Raw genomic sequence first — 16,623 nt, forward strand, 5'->3', positions numbered from 1 at the left:
GTGCCATGTCCCCTATTCACCAGAACCTGGTCTTTTAGAGGTGTCTCCTATGTGTGTTATGTGTATACTGCTATTGTGACTGGGCCTTCAGTCCAGTCATCTGCAGTGGCTCTCCTCACCTGTTGTGGACACAGCTTGATCCCTGCATTGTTAATGGGCCAGTCTGGGGCCATCCTGGGCTTGATTTGTGTCAGACCAGGCTTTTTTCAGAGCTGCAGTAGCATCAAACTTCAGAATGTTCTCCTGTGTTGTTCCATGAGAAGCTTTCATTGACAGGCAGGGACTGCAATCAGACTGGATATCTACCCCTAGCGCACTGCAAGGGACACAATCAAACTAGTGTGTGTGGTTATCTTTCCCTCTCTCTTCTCCCTCTAGCCAGTTTGGAGGAGTGTTGACCCCTGCCAGGTCTGCTTGTACACTTTCAAGCTTGTGGCACTGCTTTGAATGGATTCCTGCCAAGGACACTTTTTGGGGGACAGGTCTGAGGAAGAATGAAGGGGTGGGGTGCACTGCCAGCAAAGTTTGTGCTGCTCTACTGTGGGAGGGTGCATGAAAACTCCTGCCTAGTCCAGGGTGGAGGAGGAGCACCTAAAGGAGAATGCAGGCTGGGATGCACTGTTATCAAACTAGGCAGAGTGTTTGCTCTGTGCTGGTTCCCACTGGTGTCAATGTATCTAGACTGGGAAGGAAGGGTAGGGGAGGGAAATGGTGCCTGCCATCTCTTTTGTTCTTGAAGAAGTCTTACAAAGATCTTTGCCCCTCCAGCACTTGCTCTGAGATTAGTAACTAATCTGTGGAGAGTCTATGCTCCCAGGAAATGACCTGGGTTATATATAGTGATGTGTGTGTTATCTAGGTGTATCTGTGGGATAGGGTAAGCCTAGGACCCTCCTCTTCTGACGTCTTCCCTGAAAGTCTGAAGTTTTTTAAAGATATAATTGACAAACATTTATCTAGACTAAGAAAAAAGTAGTTTCAAATGAAATAAAAAACAAAAGAGGAAATATTACAACTGATGCTACAGTGAAGGGGTAGGGGAGGAGGGTCATAAAAGACCACTGTGAGCAGTCATATACCAACAATTGGATAACTTTGAAGAAATAGATAAATATGTAGGAAGAAACAACTTACCAAGACTGAATCAGTGAGAAAAAGAAAATCTTAATGGAACAAAAATAGTAAGGAGATTGAATCAGTATTCAAAAACACAACAAAGAAAAGATCAAGACTGGGTGGCTTCACTGATGAATTCTTCCAAATAGAAGATTAATAGAAGGAGATTATTGAAAACTTCTGAAACTTTCAAAAAATTATAAAGGAGAGACCACTTCCCAATTCATTTTATGAGGTCAGTACTCTCCTGAAACCAAAACCAAAGACACTGCAAGCAAAGAAACTATAAGTTAAGATCCCTGATGCGTATAGATGCAAAATCCTCAACAAAATTCTAGTAGCCAACTTTAATAATGCATTGAAAAGATTATACACAATGACATGTGAGATTTATCCCTGCAGTGCAAGGATGGTTCCATACAAAATTAATTTGTTATACCACATTAGCAGAATTGAAGATAAATATCACATGATCAACTGAATTGACAAAGAAAAGCATTTGACAAGATTTAACACTTTTTCATGATAAACATATTCAAAATACAATTCAAAATAGGAGGAAACTAACTCAACATAATAAAGGCCATATATGAAAAACACACAGCTAATGTACTTAATGATGAAAGACTGAATATGTTTTCTCTAAAATCAGAACCAAGGCAAGCATGCCCACTCTCACCACTTCTAAAAGACATAGTACTAGGAGTCCTAGCCAGAGTAATCAAGAAAGAAAAAAAGAGATAAAGGGCATCCATATCAGAAAAGAAGAAGTAAAATCATCTGTATTTGCAGATGACATGATCTTCTATATAGAAAACTCTATAAAGACTCCACAAAAAGTTGTTATAATCAATAAATTCAGCAAAATTGCAGCATACAAAATTAACATACAAAAATCAGATACATTTCTGTACACTAACAATGAACTATCCAAAAAGGAAATTGGAAAAGCAATCTCATTTAAAATAGCACCCAAAAGAATGAAATAGGAATGAACCTTAAGGAGGTGAAGACTTAATCATTGAAAACTGTAAAACATTGCTGAAAGAAATTAAAAAGATACAAACTGAAGACATTGTTTTCGTAGACTAGAAGACTTAATATTGTTAAAAAAAATGTTCAAACTACCCCAAAGTCATCTACAGATTCAGTGTAATACTGATAAAAATCCTAATGACTTTTTTTACAGTAATAGAAAAAATTCTAATATATTTTTTAAAGATTTTATTTATTTGAGAAGGAGGAAGAGAGAGGAGAGAGCACAGCAGCAGGGTCAGAGGGAGAAGCAGACTTCTCACTGAGCAAGGAGCCTGATGCAGGGCTCAATTTCAGGACCTGGAGATCATTATCTGAGCTGAAGGCAGATTCTTTTTAATTTTTTTTTTTTATTGGTGTTCAATTTACTAACATACAGAATAACACCCAGTGCCCGTCACCCATTCACTCCCACCCCCCGCCCTCCTCCCCTTCTACCACCCCTAGTTCGTTTCCCAGAGTTAGCAGTCTTTACGTTCTGTCTCCCTTTCTGATATTTCCCACACATTTCTTCTCTGAAGGCAGATTCTTAACCAACTGAGCCACCCAGGCACCCCAAAATAATTCTAATATTTATGTGGAACCAGAAGGGATCCTGAATAGCCAAAACAATCATGAGAAAGAAACACAGAGCTGAAGGTAGCACACATTCTTATCTCAAAATATATTACAAAGCTATAGTAATTAAAACTATAGCCACTGGCCTAAAGACAGTGGAACAAAATAGAGTGCCCACAAATAAGCTCATACATAATTGGCCAACTGATCTTTGACTAGGGTGCCAAGAATATACAATGGAGAAAGGATAGTCTTCAACAAATGGTGTTGAGAAAGTTGGATAGTCATATGCAAAAGAATGAAGTTGAACTCTTGTTATATACCATATACAAAAGTCACCTCAAAATGAATTAAGGACTTAAATATAAGACCTAAAGGTGGTCTTATAAGAAGAAAACTTATGGGGAAAGTCTTCATGACATTGGACGTGGCTATGACACCGAAAGAACAAAAGAAAAGTTAGATAAGTGAGTCTATATTGTATTTCAAAGTTTCTGAACAGCGAAGGAATTGGCAGGGAGAAAATGTACATTATACAATGAAAGAAAATATTTGCAAACCACATATCCAATGAGTTAATATTAAAAATACTTGAAGAACTACAACAACTCAATAACAAAAAACCCCAAATAACCCAACTTAAAAATAGCAAAGAACTTGAATAGAATAGATGTTTTTCCAAAGAAGACATATCGTTGACCAACAGGTATATGAAAAGATACTCAACCTCACTCATCATCAGGGAAATGCAAATAAAACCCACAATGAGTCATTCACAATGATGAATGAATCACACCTGTTAGGGAAGGCTATTATTGAAAGCCAAAGGAAAAAAATAACCACCAAAGATACTAAGTGTTGGCAAAGAAATAGAGAAATAATTAAAACTCTGTATACTGTTGGTGGGAATTTAATACAGTGCAACTGCTATGGAAAACAGTATGGAATTTCCTCAAAAAATTAAAAATAGATCTATATGATCTAGCAATTCTGCTTCTGGATATGTGTCCAAAAGAATTCAAAGCAAAATCTTGAAGAGATATTTATACACCCACGTTTATTACAGCATTATTCACAATAGCCAAGATGTAGACACAGTCCAAATGTTTATCAATGGTAAATGGACAAAATATGGTGTATGTATATGTGTGTATGTGTGTGTGTGTGTATATATATATATATAGTGTGTGCACACACAATGGAATATTATTCAGCCTTAAAAAAGAAATTTTGCCACATGTGATAGCATGGATAAATCTTGAGGATATTATGCTAAGTAAAATTAACCAGGTACAGAAGGACAAATATGGCATGATAGCACTTCTAGAATAGTCAAACTCATAGAAGCAGAGGGTAGAATGGTGATTTCTAGGGACTAGAGGAAGAAGAAATGGAGAGTTGCAACTTAACAGGTATAAAGCTTCAGTTATGCAAGATGAGTAAGTTCTAGAGATCTGCTATACCACCTTGTGCCTATAGTTAAACTTTATATACTTAAAAATGTGTTAAAGGTGTAGATCTCAAATGTTCTTAACTACAATTTTAAAAAAGGAGACTGACTATAAGGCATTGAAAAAGGCTCAATAGATTGTTTAGGTAGTTTTTATTTTTGTTTATAGAGTTTTGTGTGCCAGTTTACCATGATGGTAAGCATTCTGTGTGACCATTCTTGTCTCTCATGCAGTTCTTCTTGTAGTTAGGTCTAGATTTATGCCAATTTACAATGTGATTCTGTGCTAATGATTGAGAGGCATGCAAAAGGCCTAAACCTGATGTCTTCCTCACTGCTTTGAAGCTCCCAAAGTTTATCATCCCTTTGAGCTAAAGATATCATCCTTATTCGGGTCAAGCTGTTTTCCAGATAGTCATTGACATATTGATATATAGCACGGTTTAAATAGTCTCATCAGCTAACTGAAAGCAGGTGCTCTCAGTTTAATGTATTTTGGAAGATTAGGTTCAGATCCAAAAGAGGGGTAACACAGTAACACTAAGATTTGGAGTAAGGAAGAAAGGAGGTGTCGAGTTTTCGGGAAAGATAAGACTGCAGTAGAAATACTAACATGGAGTGTTCATCTGTGCTTGGGGGCAGCCTTTCCTGTGCTGGTGATGTAACATGATTGAAAACTCATAAAGAGAAAAGGTCAAGGTCATGACACAAGGCTCTTTTTTTTCTTTCCCTGTCATTCCCTTTCCTTTCTTTTTCTGAAACAGTTAGCTATGATGTGTAAATACTGCACCTATCACGGTGACCTCATTACAGTCGTCATCTTCTAGGCAATTGCTGACCGATGCTAGTGTTACTATGAAGGTAGCTTGGGAAACTGAATATTCCAGTGTAAAACAGGAGACCAAATGCCCTTTTTTGCAAAGTGAGAGTATCAGGCCAACTGATCAATATGATTGCTTTGATTAAAATTCGGTATTGGGTAAGCATTTATTTGTAGTAAATACTTTCACTTTTTCCTCTGATATCTGAGGCAGTGCATTAAGTTTGAACTTGTCACAACTTCCCAGGGGTGGCTCTTAGTTGAAATGTCACTGACAGCTTGTGGTTTGAACTTTTTTTTTTTTTTTAATGCCAGACAGAAACGACTAGAAGCCCTTGAACAACTGCAAGAAGATGCTGTCAACCAGGAATCTGTCCTTAGGAAGAAGGTCCAAGGAACCAGCCAATGGCTGGGGGACAGAGAGAAGCAGGTAGGGCAGCCTTTGACTGCTTTGTATTCAAGGGGAAGTTTCCTCAGATGTACTTGAAACCATGAAGTAAAAAACGGAGGAGGAACAGAGAAGAAGGAAAAAAAAAAAAAAAAAACAAAGAGGAACTGCGAAGTTCAGTCCCTGGCGACCAGCAGTGAGCGGAGGAAGTAAAGGGGGAGTTGTAAAAGAGGCGGTGTCAACAGCCTGCTGATGAAAGAGGCATCTTTGCAGAAAGAGGCAACTTGACATATCAGGACTCTTACCACTGTAGAAATAGCTCAGGCATACAAAGCCCATGCAAACACAGAATTGCAGAAGTTCAGTAGAGGCTTATCACTTCCCTGAGAAGAAAAGCACATTTTCAGTTTCGTATGCATAATAACAGTGAGCGCTCAATTGCTTTCTTTCCTGGCCACCCTGCTAAAATCCAGTATTAACTGTACGTTTTCAGGTTGAGGATCGAGATCCAGCAGCCCACTCAGCCCGTGAAAAAGCTAAGTCTTTGCTGCATAAATTAGAGGAAGCAATCTCGGAACAACGGAATCTCTGGACTATAAATACTGAGTTAGTGAACACTTGCCAGACACTTGAGCAGAAGACGAGAAAATTGAAAAGTGAGTAGCAAATATGTGTTATGTCCCAATTCGGTCCGCTCTGAGGTGTGGCGAAAGGACTACAGCCATTTTTGTAGATGACAGCTGCTGCATTATTGCCCACATTTATGACAATAAGATGGTTCCAGAAGGCAGTAATGTGGGGCTTCCAGAGAGGTTTGCCTAGTGGCCAAGTAGACTGATTTCAAACGACTAACTTTCCCTTTCAGTTTATTTATTTTTTATTATTATTACGAGCTGGATTTGTTCATGGCTGTTATTTCTTTAAATATTAAAAGTTCTCAATATCTGTAAAAGCAAACAAAAAAATCTTGTTTGCATGGGGTATTTGAACTTGCAAATGGCTTACATATTCCATCCTGATTTTATTAGCTAGCTTGTAACCATTATATGGTAGGAAAGGACCTGCCTCTCTATTTTGTTTTAAGTAGTAATTTTAGGGTTGTGCAAAATACTTATGACTTCAGTATATCAAAATATTAAATATATAAAATCCTTTTAAAATTTTAATGTGCTCTCTACATATATATTTTGCTTTAAAAAATTAGAATATTTGTCATTTTTCTGTATTATCTGAGAGTGTTTAGGTGTAAAGTCAATTGTCAGATGACAGATGTCAGATTATTCGTAAGCATACTTTATTCTGGAAACATAATTTGGTAAAAATAAAACTTGCTTATTTGGCCATTTATCAGACAATTGCTTTTGTTTTGCCAGCTTCTTGCCCTGGCTGTCCTACATGCATTTTTAGAGAAAGCTACTGATTTGGGTAACAAACAAATGAATTATCAGTTTAAACTAAGCTAGAGGTGGAGATTTTCAGACTTGGGCTTGTTTTGGATTTATTATATCCTTTCTCCTGCTAACTGAGAATGCTGTCTAAAAAGGCTTGGCTGATTCTAACGTAACAGTAATTATTCAATATTTTATTATTATTTTGAAACCTTGCAGAACTTGCTAGGTTTCAATAATCCTAAGTATCCGTTGACTCCCTCAAACAGTGTAAAGCTTTAAATTACATAATCTATATGTTATTTTTTGATTGCTCAGTGGGTATTGGGAAAGATTCCCTTGTGATTAGAAGTGTTCCTGTTGAGACACGAATAATAAAGCACTCCAGATTTGGTTTATGGTATGTTTGCTTTAGATACTGTGCTTAGAGGACTAATCTTTTGGTTCAGTTATATTTGTCTTTGATTCAATCAACATTATACCCCATAGTTTTATAAAACTAAGAATTTAGCTCCTTCTGTAGTTCTGTGCGCCCCCCCCCCATACCTTCTTGGAAGAGTCAACTTTTGTAACTTATCCCCGAATATACTTTTTTCATATGAACTTGCTATTATCTTCCCAGTTCATTGGTCCAAATATATTAAAAACAGAAGGTGAAAGCTTCTTGGGTTGCACGCATGTGTTTCTTTTTCCTATTTATAGAGTAGAATGGATGCCTCCTTTCTGTCTTGAGTTGCTCACAACCTGCCTGCCTTTTTGAACTCTGTTACTTGTTTGTATCTTTTGCTGCCCAGAAGCAGCATGCATATCAAGATTTTGCTCTGAAGCCCATTTGCTTATGAAGATTTCTCTAACAATGCCCTTAAAAATCAACCTTTGCAACAAGAGGGAAATTTAGGTAGCACATATTTTTGAAACGTTCTGTAGAGCAGATTTTCCAGATAGACTGTGAATAAATGTCAGTGAGGTAGGACAGTTATCACATAAACACATCCTGGCACATTCTACCATTACCACTGCCACCACATGCTGTTTGAATTCTGAGTCAGACGTTTGAATTCTGAGTCAGAAAACAAAAATATTCAAATCCATTTAGTTCTTCTGAAACTTTCTGGTTAGCTTAATAAACTATTAAGTGTTTAAGGCAATTGCTTTTTGTTGCATCTGAGAATGGTTCATTAGCAAATTGGGTGGGGATTCTGTTATTTTGTCCAAATGCTCAGGTCAATGACACTGTTCATAAACTGGACCTCAGAAGTTTTTATGACATTTGATTAGAAATCCTGAACTTAATACTGGATAAGTACTATTGTTCAAGTTTTCAGTTGCCACCAGGACTGGACTGATTTATGAGGCTGTCAGTGTACATACTAGCCTCCATGAAATGTCCCATTAGTACTGCTAAATTTCTTGAATGGTTACTTACATATTTCCTTTCTTCTGCTTCTTATCTATGTATGTATCTAAGTATCTTGTTAACAAAGGCAGTATTAGGTGCATAAATGGATATTTGTTTTGGAAAGGAAATAAAAAGGCTTCTTAGGGGCACCTGGGTGGCTCAGTGGTTAAGCATCTACCTTTGTCTCAGGGTCTGATCCCAGGATCCTGCTTCTCCCTCTGCCTCTCTCTCTCTGTGTCTCTCATGAATAAATAAATCTTTAAAAAAAAAAAGGCTTTAGATCTAGGGCATTCACTCAGTATATTAGAGTGAATCTAATGAAACATAGACCACTTGATCTAATACATCACCTCTTTGCTGTTCATCTTCTTATTGCCCCTAACATGAAACCTTCATTGAGTCCCTGATTTAATCAACAATGAGGAAATTTATTACCTTTAGAAACTATGAATATTTCCCTGCAAAAGAGCCTGAAACACTCCTGTATATCGTAATTCTTTAAACATAGTATCTGTATAAATCTTATAGTTTAGAGAAGGGCTTCACCTAGATGATCTCACTGGAGACTGTCTTCTAACTTGCTGTCCTTAGCACAGAGGGCATGTGGTATGGGACAGATAAGAACCTTATGGCTTTGAGGATGGATGCAAGATGAGAGCCACGTGTCTTGAACAGTCAGTACACAAGAGGGAAATGAGATTAGAAACGGGGGTTCAGGTGATTGAGACCCTTAAAGATAGGTGTTGGGTTGAGGACCAAAAGAAAAACCCAAAATCAGATGGAGCTTTGCTCAACAGCTCTGATGAGATGGGGGCCTAAGTTTTCCCAAATGTAAGATGCAGACATGGATAAAATAATCCAGAGGCAGTATAGCATAATGATTAAGAGCATGGTGTTTGAAGTTAAACCTACCTTCTGATTCGAGGTCAAAAGCGAAACTGGAAAGAAAAAAAAAAGCGAAACTGGATAAAGTTGGGCAAATCACTTTATCTTTCTGGTCTCAGTATCCCCTTCCAGAAAATGCAGTAGCTAATTTATAAATAACAAATGCAAAGCAATAAGCTAGTGCTTGGTCACACTCGGCAGAGTCTATTCCGCTAGAGCACGTTTCTGCCACATGCATTACCTCATTTACCACTAGCCAATGGATAATGACGTGAGTGTAATATGGAAGTTTTATCGTTTCATTCATGATTTTCCTGGGAATAAGATCTGGGACGGTAGGAAGAGAACTGTGACCTTCAGCAGGGAAGGAGAAAGTGTTCAGCTTGGCTGCTGACAGGCAGCAGAAGCCCTTTTAGCTTTCTTTTAAGAAAATTAAAAACAAGTGTCTGCACCTGGGCCATCCCCCCCACCCCACCCCACCCCCAAGCGAACTGCCTCCCAGCCTTGCAGAGCTCTGGCTTGTGGCAGACTGTACTCCCTCTTGCGTTCAATTCAGCAGTCCCACTGCCTGACTTCCACCTCCATCTGCATTTTCTTAGCATCCCACCAGCACTGTGCCATTTAAATGTCACCAGCATCTCTACGCTTTTGTTATTGTGCATTTCTATTATTCTGTGAGGCAGCGTTTGGTCTTTTCAAGATGCACGTCTCTGTGATCCAAGTTATCTTCCTAGGCACTAATAGTGTAGAAGTGTGTTTGGTAGTACTCTGCTTACAGTGTTGTGTATACATTTTTAATGGTCTCTCCCTAACCGTGTTTATCTCAAACTCTGATATTTTTGGTTCTTATTGTGATTTTTACATTCCTTCTTTTATTGATGCATAATTAACATCACGAAATGTTCAGATCTTAAGTGGATTGTTTCTCCAGTTTGCCAAATGCACACCCAAACACAGAACTTTTTTTTAACACTTTTTTTAGATGAAGACCTTAATGCTCAGAATAAGTAAATAATGAACCAAAAGTCACAGAGTTAGCAAGTTACAGAACTAGAATTCAAACCCAGCCACCGAGACAGCCTATGTTCAACATATTAATGGTATACCTGTGATTACTATCTTTTTTTAAATTTTTTTATTTAAATTTAATTTGTCAGCATATAGTATAACCCCCAGAGCTCATCTCATTCTGTGCCTTCCTTAATGCCTGTCACCCAGTTACCCAATCCTCCCACCCACCTCCCCTTCTGCATCTCAGAGTTAGGAGTCTCTCAGGGTTTGTCATCCTCTCTAATTTTACCCCACTCAGTTTCCCCCTTCCCTTATGGTCCCTTTCACTATTTCTTATATTTCACATATGAGTGAAGCCATATGCCAATTGTCTTTCTCCGATTGACTTATTTCACTCCAGTTCCATCCATGTCAATTTAAATAGTAGGTATTCATCCTTTCTGATGTCTGAGTAATATTCCACCATAGATATATACCACATCCTCTTTTTTTAAGATTTTATTTATTTATTCATGAAAGACACAGACAGAGAGAGAGGCAAAGACACAGGCAGAGGGGGAATCAGGCTCCATGCAGGGAGCCTGACATGGGACGCCAACCCGGGTCTCCAGGATCACGCCCTGGGCCAAAGGCAGGTGCTAAACCGCTGAGCCACCGGGCTGCCCCTACATCCTCCATATCTTTTTATCTGTCAAAGGACATCATGGCAAAAATATGGAATGCTTCAAGAATTTGCATGTCATCCTTGCACAGGGGTCATGCTAATCTTCTCCATATCATTCCAATTTTAGTATATGTGCTGCCGGAGCAAGCATGAAACACTCCTATAACCCCTGAAAGTTCCCTTGTGCTACTTTCCAGTCACTGCCCTTCCCCCACTTTCACCACCATGAGGATCAGCCTCTGATCTGATTTTTATCACTGATGGGTTAGTTTAGTTTCTAGAATTGAGATATAAAATATGTGCTTTTGTATGTGTCTGTCTTCTTTCCCTCAACATAATATTTATCTTAATATGTTGTGTTTATTAGTGGTATGCCTTTTTTCAGGATTGAATCCTATTTCTTTGAATGAAATTTTTCCAAAATTTGGTTATCTTTTCTCTATTATTGGACATCTAAATTGTTTGCAGTTTGGGTTGTTATGGAGCAAACTACTTGAACATCTGTGTATGGGTCTTTGTGTGGACATATGTTTTTTTTTAACCTAGGATAAAGATCTACGAGCAGAGTTGTTAGGTCATAGTGTAGCTGTAACTAAAACTGCCAGTTTTCCATAGGGTCAGTAACATTTTACACTCCCACAAGCAGTGTGTGGGAGTTCCAGGTTTTCTACGGCATCAATGCTTGGGTTGTCAATTTTTTTCATTTTTGCCATTCTTCTGGGTATCTTGCAATTTTCGTGTGTTGTGCTGTTTGGCTATTGTATATCTTCTTTGTGAAATATCTAAGTCATTTGCTCATTTTCAAATTAGACGTTTGTCTTTCTGTTCCTGAGTTGTAGGATTTCTTTACATATTTTGGATACAAGTCCTTTGACAGACATATGTATTTGTTTTGCAAATTATTTTTTTCTGGTCTGTGGTTTTCAATGAAATTGATTTTTTTTAATATACAGTTTTATAGTACCTGAGGTAACATATATATTGTGTTATAAAAGTCCATACTCCATAAGTGTCAGCCATCATTGATAGTTAGCATTATTATATCTCTAATACTATAGTTTTCATTATCAACAGCTAATTAATTGCAGGGCCTTTGCCTGAAAAGCTCATTGTATAGTCATTTGGAAAGTTGTTTTACCTCAGCTTCCTTCAAAGGCAATGTATCCAAGATACTTGGTCTCATTCTATATCACAGATGGCAACAGCAGGGAATACAGTGGCCATTGTTTTATTTGCTTCCATGTGAAATCTAAATGTCCTAGAGACATAGCAGGTCCAACTCCAAACACATAACAAAGAATGCAAAGGTGAATGCAAACTAGGGTCATAAGGCAACAATTGCCTTATGGAACATATGGAAACAGTTGCTACACATTGCACAAAACATCTGTTGAAATAAGGTTTACGATTTAAATGTTTTGAGATGGACTATTCCTAAAATCCAAGATTGCCTGGTGGGAAAGCAGATGGGCAATTTAGACAGTCTTATACTAACTCATTATTTCTTCTGAAACACAAGCTTAATTTGGAAATCCAAAGGCAGTGTTTTGGAGATACACGACCTTCAGAAACATAATATTCGCCACTTCTGAAAAGTTTGGTTACTGTTGCTTAAATGTAGGTCGGGAGAAGGATAATGCCTTATTTAGTAGAATTAACAGAATTTTCTGTTAATAGAATCTTTACTGGAGTTTTAAGTATTAAAAATTAAATAATGGGGATCCCTGGGTGGCGCAGCGGTTTAGCGCCTGCCTTCAGCCCAGGGCGTGATCCTGGAGACCCGGGATCGAATCCCACGTCGGGCTCCCGGTGCATGGAGCCTGCTTCTCCCTCTGCCTGTGTCTCTGCCTCTCTCTCTCTCTCTGTGTGACTATCATAAATAAATAAATAAATAAATAAATAAATAAATAAATAAATAAATAAATAAATAAATAAATTAAATAATGTAATTACTTAAATATGTTAGAAAAAAATTTTAAAGTATTTTCCCTCCTAGTGGACCTGGTAACACTGTGTCAAGTTTAATTGTGAAATAAGTTATTTTTAGAAAAAAAATTCTTAAAAAATAGAATTTTACAGGGGTAATTTTCAATATAACTGAAAGATTAAATAGAGTGGATATATTCTGTCTTATCTAAAATTCAATATAATAGGGATCCCTGGGTGGCGCAGTGGTTTAGCGCCTGCCTTTGGCCCAGGGCACGATCCTGGAGACCCGGAATCGAATCCCACGTCGGGCTCCCGGTGCATGGAGCCTGCTTCTCCCTCTGCCTATGTCTCTGCCTCCCTCTCTCTCTGTGTGACTATCATAAATAAATAAAAAATAAAAAAATAAATAAATAAAATTCAATATAATAGAAAATTAGATTATGTACTTTCACATATATTAGTAGTATTATGGCTCAGAGTTTTTCAGGCTATTGAGATATAAAACTGTTGTACCAGATTCGTATGTGTTTTGGACACCAGAGTATTTGTTATTAATTTTCCTTGCTGTTAGTGATTTAAAAAAAAAAAAGTGGTAGCTATTAATATGTCTCCATCTAGCAGAGCTTCCTACCCTCCTGTAATTTTTGTTTTTAATCGTCTGTGGGCTGAGAAAACAGTCCCAGCTTGTGAGAATTATGTATAAATTCAGAGCTTACTGTATGAGTGGAAATGTGAGGAATTGCCACAGGAATAAAGGGCATGAATATCAACATGTATTTTAGTTCAAAAGACTTGGGCCTATTTTCTGGTCCTTGGCTATATTTCAAAGAGTATGGATTGTTAGGTAAGTAATATGTCAGTGTTGTAACTCAAAGAGTTAAAAAGGTATTTTTCCTTCCTCATTCTGTTACTCCAGAGACGAGAATTTGAAGTTATTGGGAGGCAGATTTCAGTTAAGTAGAAAGACAGACATTTTTAATTTCATGAAAAAGTATGCTGAATTGAGCATTCTCCTAAGAGTCTGATTCTAGCTCCACAAAAAACCAGTTATCATTGAAATCCTCTATCCCTGTTAAGACATAGAAATGCTACAGAAGGGACACCTGGGTGGCTCAGTGGTTAAACATCTGCCTTCAGTTCAGTGTGTGATCCCGGGGTCCTGAGATTGAGTCCTGCATCGGGCTCCCATGGGGAGCCTGCTTCTCTCTCTGCCTGTGTCTCTGTCTCTCTCTGTATCTCTCATGAAGAAATAAAATTTTAAAAAGAAAGAAAGAAATCAATCAATCCTCTGGACAATAGTGTTCTCATCATCTGAGACCTACCCATAGGATTCTGGGTTCCACTTCTAAGGCTGCCATCACAACCAGCTCAAGCAGAGGCTTCTTGGAGAGAGGATTTCTGCATTCTAGGCAGTTGTACTGAATGACCTCTAAGGTATATTTCTATGTTAAGGTGAAATAATTCTGTGACTCATGTCTAATGGACAGTTCACATGCACCTGTCAAGGTTAATTTTAAATGCCCAGAGGTGGTCGTGGTTTGGCTGCTCTAGCCTTTTCTGCTCTTCCATTTCTGCAAGATGTGAGTTGAGAACGCCATTCTCAGAAGACATTACCTTCTCTTTTTCTCAGACCCCAAATTTAAAACTGTTAAAAGTTTATGAAAGGAATGAAGGGAAAGGGGGTTACAAATTGTCATATTAAGCTGATTATGAATTCTCTTTATAGCAACAACTGAATCACTGAGAAAGAAATTAATTAAAGGACGCCTCCATGGCTTGCTGTTTCAGGTAAAAAAAAAAAAAAAACCCTGTGATGTGTGTTTACTGTGGGGAAGAGGTCCAATTTGTATAAGGATTGGAAGCTAATTTATAATAGACAATGATTTTGACCATAAAATTAAATAACCAATTTAGAAGAAAATGCTCTGGTGGACTTTGTCTCTTTTGCGCTGAAAGCATTTAGCAAAATAAGCGGGGAGAACTCATATTTAGTCAGTGGCTCCTAATAACATCTTTCAGGGAAGAAGCATTTTAGAATTTACTGCATCTATTAGCAAAGGGCCAATGTTTTAGTCTTCGGCACCTCCTTTCTGCACTGTTAGATGGGCTGGGGTGGTTACTGTCTCTTTTACCTCCTATTTGAATTAAACTTTCAGCTTCTTTCTGTTTATCTCAATATATCCATGGTAGAGTTCAGTGTATTTCTTTCCCTTATGATGCTTGCCAAATTTCTCTTTTTTTGTTCATAAATGAGGAACATAAGGAACAGTAAGGTTGGCACTGGGGGAAGGGACCGGGGAAGGGAAGATAGAAGGGTGATGTCTGTATCTATCTGTTTCCAGGGCATAATGCAGGCACATCTGTTTAAGTAGAAAAAAAATTATTCATGTGGGAGATTAAGCTAGGCAGAGTGCCTAAAAAGCCCCCTACAATAAATTGAAGTGGGAAAACCTCCACATCTAAATATGCTTTAATCCTATTAGCAACACCAATACAATTTTATATTACAATATAACTATGATAGGTGTGTTTCTGCCTCCTGGATTAAGGTCACAATTCAATTGCTGTGAAGTTTTCACAAGCACCATCTTCACTACATGACATGTCTCCAACAAGCTTCCTTGGCCTCTGCCTAAAGATTTCAATGACAAAACCATTGCATTTCCTGTCCCTGATCTTTAAATTTCATTCCTAGAAGAAGCAAGGAGGGAAATGCAATAAAACTTTACAGTCATAAACCTTCCCTTAAAGTTGAATACTTGACCAAACTGGCCAATACGACCCTCCTCAGGTAGTATCATGTCTTCTCATAAGTGTAATGTGATTTGTATCTTTGTCATCATTCTGCCTTTGAATATGCTCCACCATTTTCTCATGACAGAGCTGTTTAGATGAGAAATCTCCTCACTCTGATCCCTTGTCCTGCACAGATGGAATTCAACAACCATTTCAAGAACAACTGGTAAGTTTTAAGCTTTTTGAAATGATTTGAGTGTCAGTTGTGAATCACTACTATGTCAAAAGAGATAGTTATGTCCAGTGTGCGTTAGTAGTCTTAGAACTCTAAGCCAGATCATTTTTGAGAGATTATTAGATGAAGCAATGGATACGTACTTTTTTCTTTTTTTACCTTTTTTCTTTTCTAGAGAGAGAGAGCGTACAAATGGGGAAGGGTGGACAGAGGGAGAGAAAGAGAGAGATAATCCTAAGGAGACTTCATGCCCAATAGAGCCCAACACAGGGCTCGATTTCAAGACTGAGATCATGACCTGAGTCAAAATCAAGAGTTATATGCTTAACTGACTTGAGCTACCTAGGAGCCCCTATTTTTTCTTAGTCACACACATGCATACGATTCTGGCAGACCCTACAATATGGTAATATGTTAAATTACTTAATTGTGGTATCATGAAGAAATATTGTATAACTAACTAAGCTTCCCTCTCATATATACCTTTCTCCTCAAGGCTTTTGTTTATATGAGAATGTTGACTATTGGTAATTGATAAAATACTGTTAAATTATTGAACTGTGATTTTTATTGAGAATTATACTTTATAGGGTATAGCTTTTGACCAAAATGTTGAAAGCTTTATTACTTGGAATCGTTTATTTTCTTTTGACCTCTCTCACAGGGTTGAGACCAGTGATATTCTTTATACCTTTGGAGATGAGGAGAATAGATAATGAAATATGTTATGTTACACCCCTTTAGATATCTGATACTATTTAATTTTCTGTTCAGAAGCAGTGTAGCCATAAACAATATAGTGGTCAAGAGGCACGAATACATCAGACACTCCTGACCTTCAAACATACATGCTGGTACACGCCTCTGTTAGGTAAGCATGGCTTACATCCCCTTACATCCATCCTATTGTGCATGGCTGGGGAGTAGGGTTCTTTTCGAAAGGGAAAATAATTAATAATTATTATAATAATTATAATAATTATTATATATTATATAATATATATTATAT

At 37.7% G+C, this 16,623-nt stretch overlaps 2 protein-coding genes and 1 non-coding gene across 5 annotated transcripts in view; 2 read left to right on the top strand and 1 right to left on the bottom strand.

The window, feature by feature from the left end:
- LOC111092762 (inositol 1,4,5-triphosphate receptor associated 2) overlaps positions 1-5,479 on the top strand; it is a 67,515-nt gene extending 62,036 nt beyond the window's left edge. The window contains 2 exon segments of the mRNA XM_038576157.1: positions 5,295-5,439; positions 5,441-5,479. Of these exon segments, the coding sequence (XP_038432085.1) occupies positions 5,295-5,439; positions 5,441-5,479 (184 nt within the window).
- A 145-nt stretch (positions 5,480-5,624) lies between these two features.
- Positions 5,625-16,623, top strand: part of IRAG2 (inositol 1,4,5-triphosphate receptor associated 2) — a 53,320-nt gene continuing 42,321 nt past the window's right edge. Inside the window, exons 1-4 of one of the 3 annotated variants that reach the window (XM_038577086.1) lie at positions 5,850-6,023; positions 14,370-14,431; positions 15,525-15,605; positions 16,389-16,485. The gene's annotated coding sequence lies outside the window, so the exon portion shown is untranslated. Of the gene's footprint in view, positions 6,024-14,369; positions 14,432-15,524; positions 15,606-16,388; positions 16,486-16,623 lie in introns of all 3 variants that reach the window. The other 2 variants (XM_038577087.1, XM_038577088.1) reach the window with 2 other exon arrangements.
- On the bottom strand, positions 10,759-10,865 carry LOC119866473. Its single transcript, XR_005380221.1, has one exon. It is a non-coding gene; the product is annotated as a U6 spliceosomal RNA (small nuclear RNA).

The sequence above is a fragment of the Canis lupus genome, chromosome 27 (genome assembly GCF_011100685.1).
Source record: "Canis lupus familiaris isolate Mischka breed German Shepherd chromosome 27, alternate assembly UU_Cfam_GSD_1.0, whole genome shotgun sequence".
Lineage (NCBI taxonomy): Eukaryota > Metazoa > Chordata > Mammalia > Carnivora > Canidae > Canis > Canis lupus.